This window comes from Dendronephthya gigantea, unplaced genomic scaffold, assembly GCF_004324835.1.
Source record: "Dendronephthya gigantea isolate DGI-Jeju-01 unplaced genomic scaffold, DenGig_1.0 000014F, whole genome shotgun sequence".
In the NCBI taxonomy this organism is placed as follows: Eukaryota; Metazoa; Cnidaria; class Anthozoa; order Malacalcyonacea; family Nephtheidae; genus Dendronephthya; species Dendronephthya gigantea.
Window position 1 is genome coordinate 1,760,706 of NW_021163024.1, and position 27,051 is coordinate 1,787,756.

At 36.3% G+C, this 27,051-nt stretch overlaps 2 protein-coding genes across 2 annotated transcripts; both read right to left on the reverse strand.

Annotated features, from left to right (window-relative positions):
- Positions 1-928: 928 nt before the first annotated feature.
- LOC114519801 (calumenin-A-like) lies at positions 929-7,342 on the reverse strand. Its single transcript, XM_028539977.1, has 7 exons — positions 6,873-7,342; positions 5,023-5,257; positions 4,142-4,240; positions 3,573-3,633; positions 2,297-2,391; positions 1,839-1,928; positions 929-1,275 (listed from the first exon to the last, which is right to left on the reverse strand). The coding sequence occupies exons 1-7, from the start codon at positions 7,106-7,108 to the stop codon at positions 1,171-1,173; spliced, it is 921 nt and encodes a 306-aa protein (XP_028395778.1). The 5' UTR covers positions 7,109-7,342; the 3' UTR covers positions 929-1,170.
- A 3,328-nt stretch (positions 7,343-10,670) lies between these two features.
- LOC114519776 (MAP kinase-activating death domain protein-like) lies at positions 10,671-26,964 on the reverse strand. The gene is made up of 22 exons (XM_028539947.1): positions 25,994-26,964; positions 25,430-25,561; positions 24,640-24,756; positions 22,913-22,993; positions 21,921-22,253; positions 21,597-21,663; positions 20,646-21,033; positions 19,982-20,163; positions 19,338-19,406; positions 18,940-19,045; positions 18,490-18,670; positions 17,524-17,788; positions 16,417-17,059; positions 15,819-16,035; positions 15,201-15,308; positions 14,735-14,899; positions 14,465-14,537; positions 13,901-13,932; positions 13,510-13,584; positions 12,974-13,043; positions 12,749-12,795; positions 10,671-12,008 (listed from the first exon to the last, which is right to left on the reverse strand). Exons 1-22 carry the CDS (start codon positions 26,840-26,842, stop codon positions 11,931-11,933), a joined length of 4,278 nt encoding a protein of 1,425 aa, XP_028395748.1. The 5' UTR covers positions 26,843-26,964; the 3' UTR covers positions 10,671-11,930.
- Between the last annotated feature and the right edge of the window lie 87 nt (positions 26,965-27,051).

Here is a 27,051-nt window from a genome sequence, read left to right on the forward strand (position 1 = left end):
GAGAGTATAGAAGCAAATCCACTACTGAAGCCAATGCATTATTGTTTCATCAATAACCGACCATATTTCATACGTCAGAAGGGAATCACTGAACTGTATAACATGGAAGGCTAACTTAAAGGAATTACGCAATCCAAAAGTGAAGCCAAAAATGGCGGTCATGAAGCCTTCTTGGGCGTCATTCTCAGTTTCCCAAACGCGCGGTCAATCGTCAAACTTTATCATTATTACATTGCAAACGGCGAGGCGTGTCGTTTTCATTGATTTAATTAAAAACAAGAAGGAATACGATTTCAACTTCGTTTTTTGCTTATAAATCTGCTAATTACATTTTGCAAAAGGCAAGTATATGTTCATTTAATATATTATATATGAATATTTTATTTCAAGTCAACGACTCAACATGTTCGACTGTTCGATTATGAATATTTAAAATATTGTATTAACGATTTTTGCATAAATCTTTACAATTTATAAATAATGCTGAAAATTTTTATTATCAAGGATGTCATTCTTATTCAAATATTTAGTTTATTTACATGATTATGTTATAATTTAAATTTATTTACACTACAGGCCTATTTTCCTTTTTTCGGTCGTTGCTTTTACAGCGGGGTACCACGCAATAACGTGGCATTTTTATCAACTTGCAGTTGTTTCACATTTTGAATTTCCTATCAGCTTTTTACACTAACGCCTAATATATTTTTGCTTGGGAACAGTACGTAGAAAAGATTGAAGAAAGTAGCAGGCCTTTGCATTTTAAATTTCCCGCGCCTTAGTTGACCGCGCGAAAAAAACGCGTTTGGGAGACTGAGAATGACGCCCAAGAAAGCTTTATAAGCCGCCATTTTTGGCTTCACTTATAGATACTGGAGGTAACCTTCCATGTTATACAGTTCAGTGAAGGGAATTGGATCCGACAAAATTGGATCATGTGACCGGACTTTTAGAGTGACTTTTTGCGAATATTAAATTAATCTACGCCGATTGTAGTATATAAAAATCCAAATAATATTATCTAAATGGTAAATCGTATAATTACAGGATATACTGGTCGCGATCAAATAATCCAATAAATAAAAACGTATTCTTCGCAATTTAATGCAATACCTGCATTGTTTGATATCTTCCGAGGTTTGTTCTTATTGCATTCTCTTTTCTCTAATTTTATAAATCCGGATTCGGTTTCAGAAGATCTCCATAATGCGTAGCCTTACTTCCAACGAATGCTTCAAATTTATCCACCATTTCATCATACGATAACACGTGATCCTTATTTAATAATTACAGAAAAATCGTTAGTTATTATTCCCATTAAAGGCCTTTTCCAATCATCAAAAACACACAGTCGCAAGCTCGCTGAGAGTCTTGCTTGTAATTAAGCATTTTTATGTAAACCCTCGCAGCGATCTTGCCAGTTCGCCGTTACGACGAGTGGAAGTTCGCATGCAAAATATTCCTTCAAAACGAAAGTCGAAATAATTTACTTTTGCCGTCAAAGGAATCTGTTTCATAAAATCGTATGACGGCCAGGGGCGGAACTAGAACGATAATTGGGGGGGGGGGGTGAATATTCATATATTCAGTTCTGCCCGACGGATTTCTATTGTAAGCTATTGCAATTACAAAAGAAATCCGTAGGGCAGAACTGGATATATGAATATTCACCCCCCCAATTATCGTTCTAGTTACGCCACTGATGACGGCATTTGTTGTTTCATATCAATCATGATGTTTCTTTAAATAATATGTAGTAAAATGTGTGTAACCTGCTTGCAAGCTAACGCGTGCAAAGGCCCTGGTTATAAAGAAATAACTGAAATAACTCATCTCACCATATTTCCATCAGCCTGACTGAGAAGATGCATTGCTTCGTTGCTAATCGTGTTTGACTCATTCGGAACGACCCAAGGAACTAATTCTTCCTGTTAAAGGAGGTAAAATAAAATTTTGAATTTTAAATGTCAATGTTGACTACCATGACGTTTCATTTTGAACATGCAAGATTGTTTGTTCCGCGTGTGGAAGGCTACAACGGCCACTAAAACTTGTTCATTAATCCCTCGTCGTAGAATAAGTCCCCGGATCACTTTATCAGGATTTACGGAAATGACTAGCTATGCTTGTTTATTCGAGCGTCCTTATAGCCCCCGAAGGGAATTGCAAGAAAACATTCGTTTTACGAAATCACAGATATTCTATTGTGAAGAAACAATGCAAGCAGGACGTCAATAGAGACAAAAGTACCCCAAAGAACTAAAAATTGGTGTATCAAAAAAGCTTTTATGCTGACCTTGTTCAACTTCCCGTCTTTATTGAGGTCCAATTGGCTAAAGTGACTTGCCACTCCATTGACAAGAGATTCACTTAATTTTCCATGAGTATCACCTGAAGAACATACAAGTAGTAAATTACTAAACAATTAATGGACGAGGTTGAGCATGATATCAAAAATTATTCAGACCGAGGTTATTGTTATCTGCCGAAGCAAATCTGAGGTGGATAACGTTGACCGAGGTCTGATTAATTCGTTTTGTTTAATAGGGTCTGTGTATTTTAAATGTGATTGGTTCATTCGTAGTCACATGACTGTAAACAAATGCAATGTTTTCCGCCAGGGAAAGAAGTGAAAAATTGTTGCCCGGTTCTTGTCATAACAAAGTAAAGTGGGTTTCTTTTTTAAATAAAATTGTTGTGTAACATGTATAATTTTCGTTCCTATATAACAAAACACTTAATATGCACTATATACCTCACGAAATAGTGAGTCTTGTTTTCCCTCGAGTCTCAATGTCTCAACATTCAGACTCTTAGCAAAACAAAACTCACTATTTCCCTCAGGAACATACATTAATTAAGTGTATAATATCATTCAAAAGCCGAATCCGATAATTGTTTTATTATACTTTTAAAGATATCAAAAACGTAGTACGTATAAAACGACTAATGCTTACGTATATAACGTCTATTAATGCTTATCATATTTTATCAACGTTAACTTTATTTTCCCGTTCTTTTGGGTTCAAGTTGCTGGCGCGCCAAGGTATGGGCACGAGAGTCCAATGATTGTTTTCTTCGATGCAAGATCGATCCCAAAAAATAATTATTGGACGCTGAGCACGTCATGCAGTAGCTGAAATTACGTATATTGAGAATTAACCGACTCTTTCTGACCAATCCAGAACGACAATACACAGGATATATAATTATGGTTGTTATATTATGCTAAGAACTAATGCGCTATTAGGAAGTAATTTTTCATACCACAACTACTGCAGATTTAGAACGCGATTATTATTATTTCCTCCGTCGTCTACTATATATACTATACCGCGGTTGTTTTGGATTTTTGGTCATTATGCCACTCAAATACTTTGGTAGGCACTATACCCGGCACTCCCAGAAAGTTTTAAAGTCATTGTCTATTGTTTGATTGAGAAGGCCTTAATGTTTAACTGATTTCCTTGTTGTTTGCCGTAAATCCCATCATTCGAAAAGGATTAACATTTAACGTTTAATAACTGGTACCCTGTTGTACGTACTGCATGAGTTATAAAAGATACTATTACCTGCGAATTCTTTAAGCGAGAGTACACCATCTTTGTTCGAGTCCAAAGATTCCAGGTTTTCCTTTGAAACAATGAAATAAAATAGTCCTTATTCATTCCAAAGCACGAAATTATTTAACTATTCATTGACACATTAACCAGGCATTACGATTTATTGCTAGCTCAATACTGACAGTGTATCTTTATAAAAACGGCTAAAACTTAATTGAAATTTTTTTCACAAAGACATGCAGGACAAAATTAAAAACGACATTCCACAATTGCAGGGAGAAAATGGCGCATTTAGAGAGGGGGGGAAGAAAATGGCGCATTTCAAGAATGCCTGCTCCCCGGCATTGTTTATGAAGTAAATAAAATTTCTTTGAAGATGAAATAGAAATGGTTGTTAGTTTCTCTTTTGCGTTAAGACCACGTACTCAGGAGACTTTATTGCTACTTTTTAATTTTAGGATATGGGATTTCCTTGGTACTTTTTACACCAGTCATCTTTCGTAATTGTGGATTGGAAACTCCTACATTTGCTAAAAAAGGTATTCATTGGCCGATATTCATGAAGAATCTGTATTTACCTCAGCTATTACGTCGGTCATCAGTGAACTTTCTTCAGGATGCAAGAAAAATGTCAACTCTTCTCTGCTTAAAAGACCATCACCGTTCATATCGGCTTTCTAAACAAAATAAAACAATCGTGTTTCACGTTAAGAAGAGAAGAGGGGAACCCCATACAAATTTGAACGACTTAAGTTTTACCTTTAAAGTTATAACCTTTTCGGTTTTTCCAAAATGAATGCACTGCGGTCGTTGGGTTATTTTATTTAAAATGTCTTATCGTTAAAGTGTTATCTTCTTGTTTGCATGCATAACCGCACCACTCTTGTGCATTAAATGTTTGATTTTTGTTAAGGTGATTAGATAGGAATAAATTATGGAAAAACATGATAATTTTTTTCCGTTTGACAGTGCTGGGATCCGACATTTTGGTTCACCGCACAGCCTTAGTGAATAATTTTAACTCTTGTGTTGTGGAAAGTCAAAGACATGTCGCAGTACTCAGAAGCTTTCGTCCAATTGGATAATGCTTTTCTATGCTTTCTAAAGAACGAAGCTAGCGCTATGCTATTTGTTAAAAAAGAAATGTATTTTAAGGTTCAGCCGAAAAAAATCATTCTTGCGAGGAGCTGCGACACTACCCGAAAGTCACCACGGTTTACCAGTGGCAAGAAAACTGTTCTCTAGTAGTTTCAAGAAATATATTTTTCAGATAAAATTTGCATTTTTAGGAAATGTAATTTGTCCAGAACACAAAGGCTCGAAGTATCAAACTTTTCCATAATCACAATTAAAACAAGGACTGTGCAATGAACTAGGATGAAGGACAATTTAGAGAAAAAAAAGCTTTCCATAATTTATTCATATTGAGCAACTTATAAAAACAATAATATAAACATACGTCAAAGCGACGTTCGTCGGATTTCAAGCGTTCTTTCTTTGGAATATTACTTCCAGAAAACATAGAAATGTATTCACTCCACGACACATGCTCGTCTTTGTTTGTGTCCCATTTCTTCAAACGATCGTTGGTATTCTTCAGGGTATATCTTTTCATGTTTCCTCCAATCCAATTTTCCATTTCTTGCGCATTAATTTTACCATCCTGATTGACGTCTATTTTCTTAGCAATTTCCCTGAGGAAGAAATTTTGAAAGATACATGAACGTCATTACTAAATTACTACCCAAGGCAGTTTTTAAATGGTTTAAGATAACTTTTATAAATTTCGTCCTGGTTGCCGAGGACGCTTGTAAGACACCCATTAACATATATTTGGAATAAATTACTGCAGATTAGATATTAACATTCTTGTATGTTTGCATGGTGAGATCGATAGGTAAATTAGCTTGTAGATGACACCACGTAGGTGTTTAATACTGCAAAGCTTTCGGTCCGTTAACCTGGGCCTTCTATTGCACTGATAATAACTATGCACTGAGTAAGGCCTGGGTTAACGGACCGAAAGATTTGAAGTATTAAATACCAACGTGGTGTACCAACAAGCTGATTTACAGATTAGAGATTGTCTATAATTGTTTCAAAGGAAAGAGAAATAATTATTTTTCTGGCATTGTATCATGTATTTAAAATATTTGAATCTTAAATCAGCGACGATGTCCTCCTTTTAGTAGGCCAATTAACATTGTCTAATGACGATAATTAGATTCCTAATGTGTTTTTTGCGCCATTTTCCGCACAAAACATGCCAATGACACCCAAATCAGTTGCATTCATGAATGCGATAAACATTCGCAAAAAAATTTTTCTAAATACCGTGTGACTGTATAATCATATAGTCTATTGTATGCAGTTAGGGTCTAAGGTCTAAGGAAATTTCCAAGAAGATCCCCTTGTTCTTTAAAGTACAAAAATTTTTTTCTCTAGGAATTTTAATTTTAACTTCTTCTGAAAGACTTGTCATAATTGTAATTCAGGGGCAAATACGTAATAACACAATATAATACACATATTAAGCAAAAGTAATTGAATACTCGGCTAAAGATCTATCTGTTCAAAGTTGATGACAGTACATAGCATTAGAATTTCGATATGCTGCCATAAGCCAGGAATGGTATGGAGTTAAACAATTTTGTCGTTTATAAGAACAAAGTTAATATCTTTCGAGGATGAACTTTTTCCACCACAAGCAGGGGGTTTAGAAACTGACAACGAGAACTTGCATAAGCAAATATTAAGAGTAGACGTGAGAAATGGTGAAAATAGAGAATTTAAATAGGTTTTTCATACTAACAGAATAACCACATAAGTATAATTCAGAATTATTCCAGCATGAATTGTGCTCGAACTCCCCCTCTATATAGATCTTATATCAAAAAAAGTTTACGATTTTTATGCCATCCGCACGCACAGTTGACTGTAAGTTGACGAAGAAGTCTTACCCCCCTGAATATTCCATATTAGGATTCTCATTAAAATGCTGTTTGTAAATTACTGCTCGTTTGTCCGGCCGATTTAATTTCCAAGCACCGATTATATTTATCGAACAAAATCTCGAGTTTGGACAAGCTTACAGCACTGAATAAGATCTATCAATTTTTAATGTCTTCTAGACCTGTTGGACCTTCGCTCAACAGTTTAAATTGTCAAATACATTTTATTAATAAGGTTGTCCCCTTGTATACTCGCTGACTATAATTACACAGTAGGCAAATAAGCTCAAATACAGTGAAATTCTCTACTGTGAGCAGCATATTACTCTACCACCATTGTATTTCATATTGATTTTACCTCAATTTGATCTTCGCAATTTTAGGATCAACATTTTCAAACTTTTTAGCTTCGTCTCTTCCAAGGAACATATCATGGTCGAAGGACGCATCGTGGTCTCCGCTGTCGCTGAAGTGTTGATGACCTGATAACATATCAACCGGTGCTGGAACTGGTGGATCATGCTGGGTATGCCCGTATGCAGTCGAAAAACAAACAAATATAACAGCACAGATCAGTGAACGAGACATAATCATATTCTCCTTACGTTATATCTTTTGATCAGCCCTGGACAAGTGTCAGAAGTAAACTGTATTCCTAATGACCAGCGCTGTGCTTGTATTGATGAATCAGAGTGATTAAAACACGTTGTGGCATTTTATTCGCTAAACGTTTGAAAGATTGTTTATGAAGTCATGCAAGTATACTATAATATTGAGATCTTTTCTTTCTAACAAGTGAGCGGATAAAGAATCCTTCATCTTTTATTTGACAACGGAAATCATATCAAAATGTTCTTTGCGACTTATATTTTAAACAAATATTTCTGTTCGTATTTATACCAACTTGAATAAATTTTCCATCTGAGTACCCTTAATCATCAAAATAATAATCAATACCATAATCCCTGTTCTCGATTTTTTATCACAAGCTTGCAGAAAACAGCGATTGGCACTGATTCTCTCAACAGTTCAGAACCAGCTTAAGGCCGGTGTTTTCCCAACACAAAATTATGCAGCATGCATAAAATGTTTGCAAAAATCTGTTTTGTTTTACAAGTGAACCGTCTTTAAACAAAGGCTTTTAAAACAATCTAGCTACTTGCTAGAGACGACAGGCTTGATTTTCCATAAGGCTGTTACCCAAAAACACATTTAATAGCAGAATATAGACGAAAACATGAAATCGAAGAAAATCTGGACTATTTTATATATCGTTGTCAATGTCGACGATATTGACAAAGTGGAGATTAAACTTTATTAGCGACCCGATGAGATTTAGAACGGAAACTGAGTAAGTTTGGTTTGGAGATGAAGATTACGTGATCGATGTTATGGAATTAAAATCGAGTGACTAATAACAAAGAAAAGTAGGCAACAGAATCGAGTATTTTGTAGTTAACTAGTACAACTTATAGCTACCTAAAATATAGCCATAGTTATAGCTACCTAAAATATAGCCATAGATTCGCAACTAGATCCGGCGGAACGGTAGCTATCTGTTGACATTATTTTAAAGTGATGCGAGGGTTGGTTGTCAGATCCTCTCACTGATAAAGATTCTATATGTGAAAGTCTTTGAAGCAAATATTGTGATCAAAGGTTTCTATTGTCAAATATGACATAGCTGCATGTGGCCACGTATATATTTGAAACTAAGAGTTTTACACTATTGTTAACAAGCGAAGTTTTATAATTATAAGAATCTTACACGCTGGCAGCAAAACACGTGCGTGATAGTATTATAAAGCGTTTGTTTTAGTGCATGTGAAAGCCCTTTCAAGTCTAACTATAAAGAGATCACCCATCTAAGGCTTTTATTCAAACTAATCTATGCATTTATGTAATTATCAGAAGAAAAACTTCAAAAACGTCGTCGTTAATAAAGATACTTTGTTCAGATTGCCTGTCAGTCAAAAACAAAATCATTCTTTGGAAAACTGGTTAAGTTACGTCACAAAAATCCCAACTCCTTCCCAGCACTTGTTTGAAAACTCTATATTATCAAAGTTTCAAATTGGTTTTCGTCCACTGAACTCTAAAGACAGAGTTCCCTTAGTTCACTGACAGTTGACCATGGCTTTGTTATTGGTGAGCTTTAGCAGTGACTACGAGTACGATTACGAGTACGAGATTCGTCATTCTCGCGCGTTGTTTGCTTACGCCATCAGTCAAAACTCGTAGTCGTTGGACTTTCGAGTACAAAATTTATGAAAAAACTCAAAAGCTCGACGACAACGAGTTTTGCATTATGGCGTAAGTTTTAATCTCCTCCAATATAGTGCTAATTTAATCCCAATAAGGTGTTTTTTAATCCCAATATTGGGGTTAAAATAGTTCAAAATTTTTAATACCTTTAAAAACCTTTCATAGGGTATTAAAATAACACCTTGAAAATAACAGTGTAAGCACACGACGCGCGAGAATGATAAATTTCGTACTCGTAGTCACTGCTAAAGCTCCCTAGTTTATACAACGTTTCGTCGCCAAAGGCCACCAAACATCGCCGACTGCCGGTGATTAACGAGTACCAGGCCGCTCTCACCCAAATGTGTCATGAGTGACGTAGCCATCCTGACGATTTTGTCCCGTTTGACGCGTATGTCTATAATTGACTGTTGCATCTTTTTACATAAAATCAATGAACAATTTGGAATTTTTGACTCGGCGGGAAATTACCCAGCCTTAAAATATATCACATGCATGAATGTCGAGTGCCTCAGGGTTCTATCTAGGATAACTTCTATTTTCAATACATATAATTGATTTGCCGAATATTTGGACAAACGTGTTCAGAAGTAATTAAAGGAAAACTCGATGAAAATCCTCTCATTAAAATTTTTGAAGAAGAAAGTGGGAGGGGGGGGGGGGGGAGTTATTGGTGCAATGAAACGAATGAAACCCTTTGCTCCATTGCATATCCTGGAATTTATTTTAAATATTGTCTGTGTAGGTAGATCTGGTACATTATTCTAGCACACCAAGTCGGGTGTGCTAAAACGAGGATTTTGGCCAATTCTCTAGTTTTAAATTTAATTTTAAATAAAGGGAAATCCATGCATGATTCACTGAAAACCATCTTTATTTAGTTAAAAAAACAAACGAGAAGAAGAAGTAAATGAATTTAATTTTTATTTATTTTCTTCTTATTGTTTTAGGCTAAGCATAATAATTATGTTTCTAAATATAAATTATCAACGAAATAATACAAATATACATGGAAAATTGTCATTGATTAGTGGCGAGCAATGCAGTTTGTGGCAAGTTCCATGCAAAAACAATTTGGCAAACACAAAGCTGCTGTTAAATTTTTTCCATGTATATTATTAATAATTATAAATAATTGCACTGTTTCTTACACAATTACGGAAAAATATATATCATGGACCGCGGAGCCATTGGGGTCTCTGGTTCATGCTTCCCCACTTTTTCCTCGGTAAAAAATATTAAATATAATTTTACGTAGGAAATTGGCGTTAGGTTCTAGTCCTCTCAACTGTCATACACACTCGTCAAACATTCCCTATTGATATAATGAGTAATACATGCAGGCATGCAAAACTATGTTTGCTTTCCAATCCATATTCGTGCAGACCGTTGAAGCAGGAACTAATTTTGTAAATATCCAAATGAATATATTCTAATAAATACACAAATTACAGAATACACTCTATACTACTCAATTAAGCCTCTTCCGCCGGGAACGGATTACCATCAACTGTAATTTTATATACTGAGGACGGAGACGTCAAAGACCAAGTGAAACTGAAGGATAAATGACATGATGCAAACATAAATGCGCGCAATGCGCAATCCATTCACAGTTTTCACGCGGTCCTTGCGCTCGCGTACTCAATTCGCTCGCGTACTCAATTCGCTATTCACCCGTGAAAATCTGCCCCTGCGACGGGCCTGAAAAACAAAGCACGCTTCGCTGACGTATAATGGCGAATCGCCTTAAATATTCCTATTGAATTCAGTGATTTTACATCAACCGCGAGAACGAAGTTGATTTACAATTTACTTTTTTCACATGAGATGCAGTCCTAAAACCGTTAGGAACTATTAGATTGCTGGTGTCACCAAACAGTGCAGTGTATGAATTCTCTACACTTTATTCGTTTATAAATAATCGTTTATACACAATAATTATGCGATGGTTCAATCGTTGTCACTAGTCTTGGGCAGATTCTTGTGCCCTCGATCTCGATCGCATCCAACATGTATGGAGAGATTCGTTAGAGGTAATACAAAATTTGCCACAATGTAATACAATAGCAAATGCAGAATTCCGCACAGCCATCTCCATTTTTGGCGTTAGGGCAGCTTTCCACTGCCGCGTTTTTGCACGTGCGTAAACGCACGTGAAGGCTTAAAACTTTCTAAGTTGTTGTTCTACAATTAATTTTATGGCAGAGGAAACACATCAAATCATCAACAGAACCCAGCCCTATGCGTCTATTTAATCGTTGATTTCATAAGTAACACTGAAATGATTTTATTTTTTACGTGCGTATACGTCCGCCTATAAAAGAATAAACGCGACAGTGGAAAGCAGCCATAAGTTTTACTCGCATGCACAGAGATCCGTCAGTCAACAAATTACCGTAAAAAGAAGTAATCGCCCCTTTGGACCAAAGTTACTTAATTTAAATAGTGACGACCACGTCTGCTTATACGATACTTCCCGAGTGTGAGACGAATCATGACCGTGCTATTAAGCACGATTGAACAAACGTAAAACGTAAACAAACGCTTTTTTTACTTTTTAAAAACCACAATATTTTTTTTTCAATATGGTATTATATAAACTTACAGTATCTGTCAAAATATTGGTCCGCTATCGTTTCGAATGAATTTGAACTAGAGTTCGCCACTGAGGTTCGCGTCGAAGAAAATTTGGAATATGCGAAATTTGGGCAATTTTTAATAAGTAAAACCGCTGCGCATATCCGATTGCACGCTACCTTTTAAATTATGATCCATCGTCCGTCAAAATTAAAAGCACCGTAAAAAGAAGTAATCGCCCCCCACCGGAACAAGGCTATTTTAAATAGTGACGATTACGTCTGTTTACGACACTTACCGAGTGTCCGACGAATCATGACCGATAGATAAAAATCTACTGTTATACATTTTGGAAAATGAAGTAGCCTGGACTTCATGCAGGAGAATCAGAAATTGCAATTGAATCCTCTGCTAAATGATAATATACATAAATATATTTACGTCAATTACTTTCTTACACGAACTCAGCCGCTCGGATGCTACACGTTTGTCTTAAGAGAAGACGTTCTTCTTGTATCTTCTGTACGATATCTGCTGGTCGACCAGTCGATCATGAGGTTGTCACGTGATTTTATGAACGAACTTGAAGACCTTTTGATGCAGCAGCATAGGAAAAGAGACACAAGACTGCATAGCAAATATCACTGGCCTGCATAAAGAGAAAAACATGTCGATGTTATAACAGCAGGTATTTTCAGAGCTTTTCGTTTGCTGTAACAGAAAGCATAACTCATTTGCTACAATTAAACAAGTGTTTGTAAAATACTAATGAGTGCGACTCAAGTATAATCACGTGCAGTGGACATTTCAATATTTGTTCAATTTCATTTAAATAATTGACTAAACTTTTCAAAATGGCGCCTGGTTTGATCTGCGCCTGGTTTGACTTGGATAATTCTTCACATAGAGTATTTCCTACGCTCTAGACCTTAACTTGTGTGCATTCAGGACCCCAGAATAGGCCAGAAAATTACTGACCTATGAAACGTTTGAAGGAATACTTCAAAGCACTTTTAAACCTAAAACTATTTTGCTTCCATTGGAAATATAAAGCCGAATTACACAAGTTGAACAATAAAGTGAATTAAAGAGAATTATTTTCGAGTTATTTTAGCCAAACCCAAGACAGAGAAAACGGTAACTTTAGAAGTTAAATTAGGTCGTGAAAAACCTAAAATAATTAGCTACATCAATAGAGTTTGGCTGTGAAAGTATTAGAACCTATAGTAATGTCAAACTGGAGTTTACCGTTAGCGGTTTGCCGAAATGGTTAAGTTCAAGTTCCCTAAATCTGTGGATAATTTTTACATCTAGACGTAAATTACAGCATCTTAGTGTTAAAAAAAACTAAATTATTAAATTGCTAATAAAAATTTCGTTTATACTCACCAGAGACGACTTAAATCTATGTTGAATTTCTTCTTGTGTAACGGGATCTATCGAATTTTAACAAAGAAATTAAATAAACAAATGGGTTTGAGCACGTGAAGTAACTGAAGTTGTCGAATTCGATACATAAGAAGCTTCGGAGAAAGTTTAAAATCTCATGGAATATTGTATGCACGATCCTGAAACCTGGGTAGAAGAAGGCACAGGATTTTAGAAGACACCTACCAAACTCATCAATGACAAGAATCCCCTTTTGTGTTGAGCAATTTTTGATGCAGTTCAGGTGAAGATGAGTCTGAAATTAAGAATATTTCGATGAATTCGTGTGAAATCAATTCTTCAAATTAATCATCAATCTTTGAACGGCCAATCCCGGGATCATATTTCGATGAATACGTGTGAAATCAATTCTTAAATTAATCATCAATCTTTGAACGGCCAATCCCGGGATCACATGCATATACTTGGGGATCGTTAATAACCTTTTTATACCACATTGGATATCCATATGCATGATCAACCGCGAAACGTAGGTTAAAAGTCCCGGGTATGAGGTAAAGTAAATGCATACATGACCTGGGCTCGAAAACAACAGCTGAGTATCCGTATTTAAAATTACAACCATGCATGGAGATAAGCTGTATGTTTTGATCATAACAACGAGCATCATCACCAGACTTGTTTGTAACATGTACAGTACACGTTAGCACTGGTAATAATAATGTGAATACAACATTTTATACAGGGTATACTGCACTTACCCTTTTGTTCTTAAATTTAACAGTTATTCCATCCAATGAAACTTCAAGGATTCCAACCTGGCCATTGTCAACATCCTTAAAATTTTTTTTAATTAGATTGGTTTTCGATTAACAAAAGAAGTAGTTAATTCAGAGTTGTACCGAAAAATGGGTAATTTTAAAGCGATTGAAAAAAAAACACTATGCGATAGGTAGCACTATATCCATGCAGCATAAACCCTCTTAGAGTAATAAACTATTCGTGTGAGATATACTATACTATATTTAGGTACATAAATTAGTGAAGCAAGTTGAAGCTATTTTTCTGGACACTTCGCACCTTTCGACTAAAAATATAGTAGAGAGGGTGTGCAAGGATAAGGTTGGGTATAGAACAGTATAGAATTTCTACCTGAGCAGGAAATTTTCCTCCAAGTTGTGGACCTGTGAGGGGATAAAAACATAGTCAGTAAAAACTTGTCATATGGGGACGAGATTTAATGACTAAATTGTAGAAGACAACTAAGTGAGAAGAATAACATGAAGAGCATAACATAAGAGATAATGTTCTTTTTAAGACGAAGTAGTTGCGAGAAGTGAGCCTTCAGATGATTTGACAGGAATGAAATAGCAGCTGATCAACTGATGAACTGCAATTCAGTTGTAATGCAAGCGGCGTCAACTGCATGTACGTTGTATATCTAAAAGTCGTTTGAGCTATTGTAAATACTGTAAAATGAAAACTTTCTATGATTAAGAAAGGCAAAAGGAAGAAGTCATGTTACGTAAACAGTTGACATGTCAGTCATAGATACGTTGAACAGTTTAGTCTTGTAGTCACTATATCAAAAATAGATTAATAATGTCAGATGTTATCGTTTTCTATTTATTATAAAAGCTCATTACAATTGACTTGGAAATAAAAGAAAAAGATTACAAGAATAAATGACAGCACGAATTCCTCCAAAATACTCACCAGCTCTTAAACCTTGTAATCTTTCCGCTGCTCTTTGCATTGTTGCTTTGATGCAGAAGTAGAGGGCTTTGCACTAGAGAAGACAACAACAGAATAAGAATATAACAAAACAGCACGTTCTGTCGTGTTATACTTTCTTAATAGAGAAAAGCATACATTAATATGTACTTTATAGTGAAAGATTGTTGTATGCCAGCCTCGTGACCAGTGCTCCATGTAGGCACGAGGTTGGTTTTGCGTTTACTGAGAAAACAAACGGAGACACAATACCTTCTTTGTACAAAACTTGTTTAATTGCGTGTCCTGTCCCTGTCTGTACCACAAACACAACATCTTTGTCTTTGGTGAGTATGTAATGTTCACCAGTTTCTCATACCACCATCGTTCAAGAATCGCACCAGATGGTGCTCGTAGTAATATACAATCATCATAAACCTACGTTAAACAAAGTCATTCGTAAAATTTGCTAAGAAAAGGAGGATCGCTTTATGCAAATAAATTGGAAATCAATGTGTGAATGGCAAACGACAATGGGCAACGCAAATGTTTCAGGTTTTGTTAATCGTATATCTACAAGTAGTCTCAAGGCTCCTTTCCCACTCATCGCGAAATCAATTCGCAACTCGCTGGCAGTGTTTGCATCCAATCAAGCATTCGACAAAATTACTCACAGCGAGTTGTTTTTTGTAATTATTTTTTCTAATTATTGCACCGCTGTATCGAACTATAAGTTTACCTCCATGAAATAAACATCTCCAATAAGATTACTACCACAATGAACCACAAATGTTTTCTTTGTCATCAAACGGCTGCAGTCTGGACGCAAATCCACGTCGTTGCCTCGCTATAAAAGAAAATAGAAAAATCAGAAGGGAAGACAGTGTGCATTGGAGGATTTGAGCGGTCAAACATATTCCAGCCTACTTATTAATTCATAGCTATTACGTTACCATGCAGATTGCGTCCTGACGTATATGCTTCTATACATCTTGGCGTATATATGCTTCTATACTACAGTTTATGCAATGCAAGACTTACATAATCAAAGTCAACGATTTTTTGCAATACGTACATATACAGCGTTGGCGACGGCCAGTCGATAATTTGTTCGAAACAGAAATTAGAATTTGGGGTAATTTATATTATTTTTTATAATTTATCGAAATTTCTATTGTTTCTTCGGATTTTCGTTCTGTTTTTCTATGGGATATGCGCCGGTTATGCGAAAGCTGATTACTCTAAACCTGGGTTAACGAAAGACCACTAAGCATTCGCTGACTACACGCTTTCCCGAAATGGTTTTTCGCCCAGTAGAGAACAGGTTAAATTGGTATTAAACCAATCATAAACTTACAACGTAGTCCAATTGTGCTAACAGCTGACCCACAGACTGACTTTGGTTCAATCCAATGTGAGCTTTACCAATGATTCGTCTTATTTTCCTCTTCATATCATTTTTGTTAACTTGAATATGAATCATGAACGCAGCAATATTAAACAAAGTCGTTCCCAGGACTCTATCTTCATCTTCTTCTAAACGTTTTTGTTCCAGATGACCAAGAGACCGATATCTAAAACACCCAGAAAGTAATGTAGTCAGCCGATCATAGGATAACTTTAAATAATTGCAATGTTTCCCGCCAGGGAAAGAAGTGAAAAATTGTAGCCTGCTTCTTGTTAAAACAAAGTGTTTTTTTAAATAAAATTGTTGTGTAACATGTATGTTTTTGTTCCTATATATAACAAAACACTTAGTATACACTACCTCGGGTTTTGTTTTCCCTCGAGTCTCAATGTTTCCCTCGACTTAATCTCGGGAAACATTCAGACTCTTGGGAAAACAAACTCACTATTTTTCTCGGGAGCATACATTAGTGTATAATACGTTAGTTAAAACATGATATTTAAGCAAGAGATATATTAGCATCATTTATCATGAAGGAAACACAAACCTTTCAATCATTTCTCCGTGGTTTTGATTCATCCCCAGAGCATCACGTTCAGCTGCTACGACATCCATAAATAAATACTCCCAAAAATCCATATTATCCCACAATGAGGATCGTTCTGCAAGCAATCCCTGAAACAAGTACTTTCTTCCAGTAACCACGCCAGGTTTGGACATTCCGTCACTAACATCGATAAGTTCCCCATTACAGAATCTATATCCTTCACTCAGATCACTTTTCCGAGCAAGAAAATCAACATTGGGTAAAGAGGCTCCTGGTTTCAACGAGCTACTCACTGAAGTCATTTTCATATGAGCAAGTCTTGGACTACAGCCTGAAGATCTGGACCCAAGACGCGGACTTGCACTCGGGGATGTTCTCCCGTTGCTAGAGGGAATTGACAGATGTGTTTCGACATTCGACAACGCTCGCGTTAAGTTCGTTTTAAATTCTGAGGTTTCTGCACAATTCACATCCGTGACGTCGCTGTTACTTCGACCAAGGTGAAGATGACGATAAGTTTTTTCTTCAAACTTGTTTGCAAACATTGGCGTCATTACAGAATCAATATCTGTACCATAGACTTCACTGGCATCACAATGACCACTGTCTTGCTCACTGTCACTGACTACCAACGTAGACCGGTCTACACAATATAAAGAGTTGTTTCACAAAACATGTCAAGCAATCCATACGCAATTTGCAGGAATATGTAGCTTATCGCCAAGTTTATTTATCTACAGTATTTCAGGCAGATATTACACCAGATAAATTGATGAGAAGATGTTCAAGACGTTGTCTTGCTTCTCCTTAGTTGAGTAAAATCTAAAGGCGTCTTTCGCCGTACTTATAATCAAAATACACATAGGTAAGAGCCTAGATCCGTTTAAGATATGTTGTTGAAAGACATGTGAATAATTGGAGACAATTTCGTTGTACTTTTATACTTTAGTACTTTCAAAATACTGAACTAGACAACATGACACAATAACGATATACAATATTTCATAAAAGGAAGAAGACAGCATATTAATCCTATAACATAACCCCCTAAAAGTCCCTAATCCTTACACAACAAACGCAAAACAACACGACAAAAAAGAGGCTCACCTCCACTTTCATTTGCTGACACAGTCGTATCTGATGTATCCGAGAGGTTCGAAATACTATCCGCCGGAGATAGTCGGGAATTGTCGTCGCTCTCGAGGTCGATATTCTTGATTTCACGACCATAATAGTGTGTGTGCGCAATACGAAGGAAATGGTACGCCGAGGTTACTCGACCGAGGCAGTAATTTGAAACACTATTTTCCAGCCCAAACACAACACTTCGCAGAGTCTCTAACATACCCCTCAGCACGCTCTTATGAACACGCTAAAAATAATGGGAGAAAAAAAATTATAGAGGAACACATATATAAAAAACATCGTGGACACACTACATGAGTATGGATCTTTTGAGAACTTTTCCCAATCGTTTTTCGATCATTTGAACACACAGTACTTTGATATTTTCATCAATGCAGGCACTAGGCACAACAGTTTGTTCAAGGTTACATGCACTACCTGTGAACACCAGTTAATTTGTTTGTTTGTCGGTCTGCAAACAGGGTATATATTTGGAATGGAGTAAAGAATCTTCCACAAAAGTCCGTTGAACGATTACGCACATCCCAAGGACTATTTGATAAAAGTTTGGTTCAACTTACATACATGTAAATTAAACTTGCATGAAATATAGCTAGCTACAATCCATGCAGTATTTAGTAACTAAATCCTGTGTTGGTACCCGCATTAATGTGGTGTGAATGCATGCGTATATTCATTGTATACTTGATGTATGCATTACACATATGTATTGTAAACCTAATCTCCAGCAGCGGAGATGCAATTTGATTGGTCAATAGCCGTGCGGGATCAGGCAATCCTGCACGAGGAATTTAAAACGAGTTTCCAAAAGTCTCGCAACATCTCTCGTGCATGGATCATGCAATCTTGCACGGAAAACAATTCGGTAATGCTTTAGTCTTAGAGTGTATACTCTCGTATAAAACTTCACGTGCAACGTCTACATACCACATCAGATACGACATCAGATTTCTTATCATCGGAAATCTCCAGTAAAAATCTATTCACCACATTCTGTCTGCACGTCTCCTTCGTCATAAGATCTCGCAATCGTTTCTTCTTAAACATCCCGACACCATTTGCATTCAGCACCGACGCCACTACTTCATGTAGAAACTGTTGATCCTCACTGCAAAACAATGCACAGAAAACGTAATAAATAACATGCAGAAGCTGACTTCATAATTGTTTATCCGGTCGCATGAACAATATTCATCATGTCAAACTTGTTTATCCTATTTGAATGCCTGCATGGTAGAGTGCAACTGCTGTAAAAAAAGCAGCTGTCATGCACGGTCTGTGAACGTCTTCAAAGTGCCACAGATTGATTATCAAAAATGTAAAATTTTGTTGGCCTAAACCAGTCTTAACTAACAGTAAAAACTTTTCATTAATTACCGTGATATTGGTTTCCCCTCCTTACTGACTGGCTTGAATAAAGAGTTTGCTTGTAAGCTAGCGAGCTTTGCATCCATCGTACGCGATCTGGTCGGTGTTGGTGAACCTGAATGTGGAGTAAAAACAGAAAGTGGTTGAAACGTAAAGAAATTGTTGTACTAAAGGATAAACTGCTGAAACCAAACCATTTTAGAAGCAGTTTTCATGCACAATTCATGAAAAAACAGAAAACAGTATAATATAGCTACATGCATGCAAGTACATTATATTTTTTTCATTTTAAAAGAAATAAAGCGAAGAAAATTAAATCAGCCCAGGTGGACGATTATATGTAAATGCTAATGATTTACCACCACTGGACCTCTGCGTAGAGGAATCGTGAAAAATCAAAATCTTACCGCTTGACACAGAACTTTTCGCCTGAAGATCAGGACTGGAATTATTGTTGAATTTACGAAAGCCATTCACTATTAAAAGGCAAACAGAGTAAAAGTGTAAGCTTTTATTAATATATAAGATGAATGATGAAGGTGGCTTAGTCAATAGAGGCATAGTCTTGAAAACATAGGACATCGATCATTATGGAAATTTATCAATGAAAATGAATGGCGCATCATGGATTGCAGTCAAACATTGGAGCCAACGGCCGACGGATTTAAAGCCCTGATCGACTGGATATGTCATTGATCTTGCATTTAGTCTAGTAAAGGGAAACCTAGTCATGTCTTGATGCCTTTTTTGATGATCAACCGCATGCACACGATCACGCTTAATCCAACATTCACGCCAAAAAACGATCAGGTTGATGCAACATTGATATGAAATTGTTGTGCTGCCCATGTTGTTCAGATTTGTTATCAATAATGAACGATATTGGAAGCACAACATCGTTCAGTGCTGTAAAACTATGATGGACTGAAAATTTTTAGCCGTGTACATGCATGAGACTTAATTTTCGATCAGATTTTTTACATACAGGTAGTTCTGAACTACATACATACATCTAATAGTTCTCAACTACATATATACATGCTGTACTTACCTTCAGAATGAGTCCGTCCAGTCATGTCTGACTTAGCGACAGGATCACTGACTATACTTGAGCCAGAATTTGAAGACTCGCGGCGATTATTCAATATTGGAGATGGTGGATTCGAAACTGAGTAAACGATATCATCAATAAAATCTTCGTCTTCTAATGAGCCTGGCTGCTTTTCAAGGTTTCTATATAACATCGTGATAATCATTTGTGAAAAAAACCTTAATCATATCAATGGAAATAGGGAATACACATGTATTAATTCAATCTAGCTAATTTATGCGCTGCGTATTTTGGAATAAGTATAATTATACTGTACAAGGCGGGTTTGTAAAAAATCCATGGCTCTACAGTCACTGTAGGTCGCGGCACATCGGATCAACTCATAAAAATGCCGAGGCCGGGTGATTTATAAACTGCTTGCTGTAAATTTCGCTTTTTTTAGATTTTTCATGCATAAGCACGAACTATAGATCTATTTCATGCACATGTATTTTGAACCAGAGCGAACCGATACTGTTTTAGATACATGAAGCAGTTTGTCGTATTTGAAGACTAAGAAATATATCTTTTCAAAAAGAAAACCAAGCGTTTGTTTATACCTTACCGCCAGGACATCGGCCGGCTTGAAACCTTAAAAGATCAGAATATGCATGTATATACGTACCGATCTATATTGTTATTCCAAAAGTTATCAACATTTTGAAGTTTAGCCATGCAGTTAGGTGTAGGTGAGGTTGTGTCTGGTGGAGTGAACGGTGGTTTAACTGAACCTGAAGGAGTTTCACCGTGAATATCTCCTCGAAACATCTCAGCGACAGTATCACTGACGGAAGAATAGCAACTACTGCTGTCATCATCTTCTATACTACATGTACGCTGTCTCGCTTCCGAATCATCGCTCTCGTAGATGTCATTGAACAGTTCAGTTTCGTATGCGATCCATTCCTGGTTGCATAGTTTCGAATCGGGATCGAAAGCTTTGAAGTTCAATTTATCCAGTTTATAGTTGTACCACCGTGGTTTGTCTCCTACCAAATGCGGGTCAGTTATACCTGAAAACAACATCATCACTTTACTTCGCGCTTGGTATATGGGTAGGGCATTGCCCATTATATATACAACTTAGCATCAAATGTGGTATAACACTGCCTAAATAGACAAAACACTTCTCGCCGTTTCGACCTACTACTCTCCTGACAAAGTGAGAGAAGTGTTTTGTTTTAATTTTAACAACATAGCTGCATGTGCTTACAGCCAGTCCTTCTGTGTTTTCTCTCTACTAGCCCTTTCGGTGTCATGTTTTCTGGCAGCGATATTCTTGTTTAAATTCTTATTGGAGAAGAAATGCCACATGACAAACAATTATAGTGTTGTACCGGCATCGTGAAAACCCAACCACTAAACGGAACATTTTCGAACCGCTGCAATTTTTACACCGTTTTCAAATTATGCCGGCATCGTTTAAACGTGGTCTGAGTGACGAAGACGAAAGTACTGCACTGAGTGAGAAAAGGGTAAAGTTATGGGAATCTTGGGACAGTTTCACATGCGTGCATTGCTGTGATCAAAGTGATCAAAGTGATCATAAGCAAGTGACATACGACGGTATACTTACCCATTTGTATTCTTGTATAAACAATATTGCTGGGATAAACTAACCATTCAGCAAAATATTCAACATTCTAAGAATAACGAGATACCTTAAAGTTAATGGTTGAGTTTAAAATACAAAATAAAACTCCTTCAAGGTCTATTCACCCCCATATATACCCGTTCAATCGTCGCCACATTATTATAGCTATAGTAAAGGATTGCTCCATGATGTTTGGGGTAAAAATCAATTGATTTTTTTTGTAAAGATCAATTTGTAAAAATCGATATGTGAAAATCAATTTGATTTTACAAGAAGCAGAAGTAGTTTTTCTTTCTTTCACCTGACCTGGGTTTCAACTAGCGCCATCACGAACTTGGAGACGTTTGGCAATGACTGAAGAAAAGCATCTTTTTGGACCGCAACAACTGGTCTCGGAAACAGTCGTAACGTTCTCGTGTGCTCGTAAAGACCACCAAGTACATTTTGAGCTAAGAAAAATGACGTCATTGCCACTCGTACTGCTACGTCGACGGCGTCTACGTCATTACCATAAACAACATGATTACTGGTTAACCCCAGAGGAACTTTATTAAACGCATCTGAGAAGCCGTTGCTTAATGAAAACTGACCATCCAAGTTGGGAATAGTTTGAGGTGGTATGGACAGCGACGCAAGAGCCTTGACAAAAATATCGAAGTACGGAATTTAATATGGGTAGCTTTAATAGTGACTACGAGTACTTTTTGCGCAAAATTCGGTGTTAATATGTAATTACTTTTGCATTATCTATAATTTCTAAAGTACAATAAAATTTAGGTTTAAGAATGAAATAACTGTATATCTATAGATTGAAGTATATACGATCTTCTTTCAAAACCTCAAGGCCCGTTTACACTTTTGTGATTCTTTTGTGATTTTTGCTGCCATGCATTTTCTTCTTTTGAAAGATGTGAACGAGAACTTAGTTACGAATGCTCTGATGTATAGAAGCTCCTATTTAAACTTCAGTAACTAAACCAATCGTTCACGTCTATCAAAAGAAGAAAATTGCACATAAAATCGCAGCTAAAATTGTAAACGGGCCTTTAAACATACATCGACATAGAGTATTATAGGTTGTGTTCAGACCGAGTGCCCAAAGTCAAGATTGTTTCAAATAAACATGCTGAGCACAGTGCTCTTTGCGGCAAAAAAGGTGATCGACGGACATGCAACAGTGCCGCGTACTAGACACGGCATTAGTCCTCATTTATTGTATATTTATAGTGGTCATTCATTCATTTGCCTACACTAACATCTATAAACTGTGAAAAAAAGGGACAATCAAACAAACTTACCCTTTTAAGATTTCCTTTCAGAATGCTTGCTTCTGGTTCTGGCAATTCAGGCAGTTCATCTGCTTGAAACGGAACTGTTATCTATTGAATATTTGTATTATCAGTTAAGCGACGGTTACACGTGAGATGCCAAAATATGCGGAGCGGTCTGCACCTATATTCTATCAGTTACATGAACAGATAACGGCAACTTAGATAAAGTATTTGTTAAATAATCAAATTTAACCACACATTAAAAATCGCACAGATCATGTGACTAGCTAGGACCATGCTGACGTCTATTTAGAAAAGCGTGTAGCATGAAAATAAGTTCCATGAAACCACATAGGTCCAGACGTGCGTAAAAATGTTGGGTGTACTGTATGCATGCATGTATAAATGTTGAAAATAGAGAGTTTAAGATTCGCCTATATAGCTACGACTTCAAAATCAAGTTCAACTAGATTTTGGGAGTATATCGACTTATCGTAAATATCTTAGTAATAACCACTTGTCAGTTGTGAACACGAAATGGTGACAAAATGTCTCCTAACTCTGATTTGTTGATTTTAGGGCAGTAAATCCAAAACAACAGCACGTAATTAAAGGTCTCATCACACGATCCAATTCACTTCTGAAGCATGTTTTATTATTTAGTCTGTTGTCTTGTAATGTATATGAGCAGCAAATCCACTGAAGCCAATGCAATACTTGGTCTACATCAATAACTAACTTTGTTATCTCATTCGTAGTCACATGACTTTGCCCGCTTCTTGTCATAACAAAGTAAAGTGGGTTTTTTTAAATGAAATTGTTGTGTAACATGTATGTTTTTGTTCCTATATACAAAACACTTAATGTACACTACCTCGGGAGATAGTGAGTTTTGTTTTCCCTCGAGTCTCAATGTTTCCCTGGGAAAACAAAACTCACTATTTCCCTCAGGAGCATACATTAAGTGTATAATATTTTATACATCAGAAGTGAATTGGATCCAACAAAATTGGCTCGTGTGAACAGACCAAACAGACCTTAACAACAGACGACTACAATTTTATTAACTGGGTTGGCTGGGCAAATTTTGCTATTAACAAATGTCCTGCATGCGCTAAATTTTGAAACAAACGTATTTCATTGGTCGTCAGAAATAAGCGAGCCAATCACGTTGAAGGCAAGTAAACAAATTCGCGAACACATTTTGAGTGATGTGATTTCCCCTGGAATTCCCGCAAAAAACAACAAATATGGCAGGCAAGTTGTTTTGAAAAAAAATCAACTTCGGTCTCGGTGACTTCGGTTAAATTTCAATAGAAATTCTAATTTTTTTAAAAAGATAACTGAAAACTTTTCTTTTTTAACTACATGAAAGGAATTGGTTTTGAGTAAACAGCACTTTTTATTGGAAAACGTTCGCACATGACTGACTCACAAAAGTCCACCAAGAGGAAGTTGTATAAAAACAGTAAGTACAATTTTGATATAATTTAAAATATGAATATGGCATTTGTTTCCAAACACTTGCTTAGATACTGTATCACGTTAACGGTAAGATGTCATGGTGGAAGTTTATAGATAAAAGTAAAAATATTTTTTTCAAGGCTGAATATTTTTCATTGAAAATATCAATGACAATGTCATCATTCATCAATATACCTATCAAAACTTTTTTTTGTAATCTGATTGAAACAGACACTAAAATAATAGTTTATGACCATTGAAATACATATATCACAGATATATCAACTGACCTTGTTGGAATCAAGGTCAACAATCCACAAATCATGTGGATTACTGAAGTCGTTGGTTTTATACTTGAAAAAACTTGCTGGGACACCAATGATGTAAGGGGTGGGAGCCAGGAGGAGCTACATAAGGAATTATTAAAATAATTTGAGTTTTTCTCCTAAAACTAATATTTATAGATTGAGTCATAACTAAAATGGCTATATATAGAATTTAACTAATTTCACAAATTGAAATTATACCAAAGTATGCAATAATATCATCCAATTGAAATTAATTTTGATGTCAAATATATGCAAAATGCTCTCTTCACTTGGGTGATTCTCTGGTCACACACGTGACATTGCTGTTTTATTCAGGCTTCGAACATATTTGCATGTAACAAAATAGAACAGCATTGTCATGTGTGTGATCAGAGAATTATTGTGTGTGACCAGAGAATCACCTGCTTAATAGATAAATTTGATAAATCAATGAGTAAACTAGTACACTTATATTGATAGTATTGTTAAATTAAGACAATGTAATGGTGTATTCATGTTAATCAGCTATAACATGAATTGACTCAACTGTTAAACTCCACTTGCCGGATTATTTATCTTTAACCCATGTATACAAGGTGTTTCAAATTTCATGATTTCAAAATTTCTTGTCAGCTATCCTACACTTGCAGCGCTAACAGTGACACTGTGTCAGTGCGTTGCTGCTAGCTGCATGCTGGTTTAACATGTAAACATTAAATAGTTTATTACCCACATTAGCATTAACCATGTTTAAGATCACAAGTGGAAATACCTGTTCAGCATTGTTCATGCAGCTAGGTAGCAATGGTATGACTGGAAACATATACTCAAGAGGATACAACAATGATGACATAGCCAGGATTGTCATTGTGAGTGCATTGTAATCTCTGGATTGAAATACAACCTACAAGTGGATACAAAATGGTACAAGATGCTTGAAATATGTTCCTTCTAGGCACTTACTAGTGATAAATATCAACTATTGCTTGCAGAATTTTGGTATGTATCAATCACTTCATAAATTTAACATATCTGTATAACATATTTGTCAGTGAAATTGTTACATGTTATATATTTGTTTGGTTTGAAATTTTCACACATTCAGTCCTTGTGTAGTTGTGTTGGTCAGCATGCAAGTATAACAACATATATAATTAAATATCATGTTTTTGTGGCAATGTGTCTGTAATGCTGTTCAGCACACGGGAAGCAGGACGAACTTCATCTAACTTAGTAGGGCTGTTAGCCATGCAGGCTTGCTTGACTTATGTGACCATATAAACACAAGTTGATTTATGATAGTGTCCTCATAGAAGACACATACTGACATACATACCTTTTGTTCCAACAAGATGCATGTTAAAACCTTAAGAAATGTCTCGACACCAAGTAGCTCAAGTGGAAGATGAATCGGGAAGTCCACTAATGAAAACCTCTTCGCATCAGGGAATGCAAAACATATTGCTGGATGTAACTCCTGGGGTAACAACTCTAGTTCAACCTCAGTCCTTCCTGGAATGGGAACTGGAGTCACAAGTAATCGATGTATCCATGATTCAATCTCACGCATATCTTCCTGGAGAGGACTGAGTTTGGGGTCTTCATTGCACAGGAACAACGACCAGCAATCTAGAGCTTGTGATGTTTGCTTTGAGGACGAGTTAAGATCATAACTAACACCTCTAGACTCGATCATTCGTCGTAGAACCAACAAACACTCGCGAAATGATGAAAATACTGGATGATGGGAAATTATACAGATGGAAGTCAAAGACATACAACGAGTTACTCCTTTGGATTTAGTTCCTTTCGTATCACTACAATTCTCATCATTGGCGTGACCCTTTGGATCTTTGAATTCGTTTGTCAACGAAGCATAACACGGTCGAAAAAAATTCATACAGACGCCATATCGTGTTTTCCCCGATTCTTTATCAGTCAGAGTGAACACGAAAGTCATCGCTTGTCTGAGAGAGATCTTCTTCGTGACTGTACACGAGCCTTCAGGCTGGCAAAAGAAGACAACGTCAGGTGGAAAATAAAAATCATTGTAATCTTCTGTTGGGAATTTCCTTAAAGTTTCTGGTGTCTCGGTTAGACCGAGTGTTGGATTCCGTACTCCGACAACAACAACATAATCGATCAATCTTTTGCATAACTCTGGTTGGTTTATATATTCTGCCATTATCAAGGCTTTTTCCCAGTTATGTGCTTCATAATGAACAAAGTTTTAAAACGATAATCATACCCAAACATTTATATAAACTTATGCTCAATGTCTTTTAACTCTATTTGTTATTGATGATCACCTGCTTTGTCGACTTAAAAGACGGGAAAAATTTATCCGACTAAAAAATACGCAACCAAGTTATACAGACACGCGATCGATTCGGA

Bases quoted from the DNA above. Each gene is read 5' to 3' on its own strand.
- LOC114519801 (XM_028539977.1), bottom strand. From the start codon at position 7,108: ATGATTATGTCTCGTTCACTGATCTGTGCTGTTATATTTGTTTGTTTT. The intron at 5,258-6,872 runs GTAAAATCAATA...TTTCTTCCTCAG, and splicing joins ATTGCGAAGATCAAATTGAG to GGAAATTGCTAAGAAAATAG. The intron at 3,634-4,141 runs GTAAATACAGAT...ATTGTTTCAAAG, and splicing joins TGACCGACGTAATAGCTGAG to GAAAACCTGGAATCTTTGGA.
- LOC114519776 (XM_028539947.1), bottom strand. From the start codon at position 26,842: ATGGCAGAATATATAAACCAACCAGAGTTATGCAAAAGATTGATCGAT. The intron at 20,164-20,645 runs GTACGTATATAC...GATGTTATATAG, and splicing joins TGGAATAACAATATAGATCG to AAACCTTGAAAAGCAGCCAG. The intron at 15,309-15,818 runs GTAAGTTTATGA...TTTCTTTTATAG, and splicing joins TAGCACAATTGGACTACGTT to CGAGGCAACGACGTGGATTT.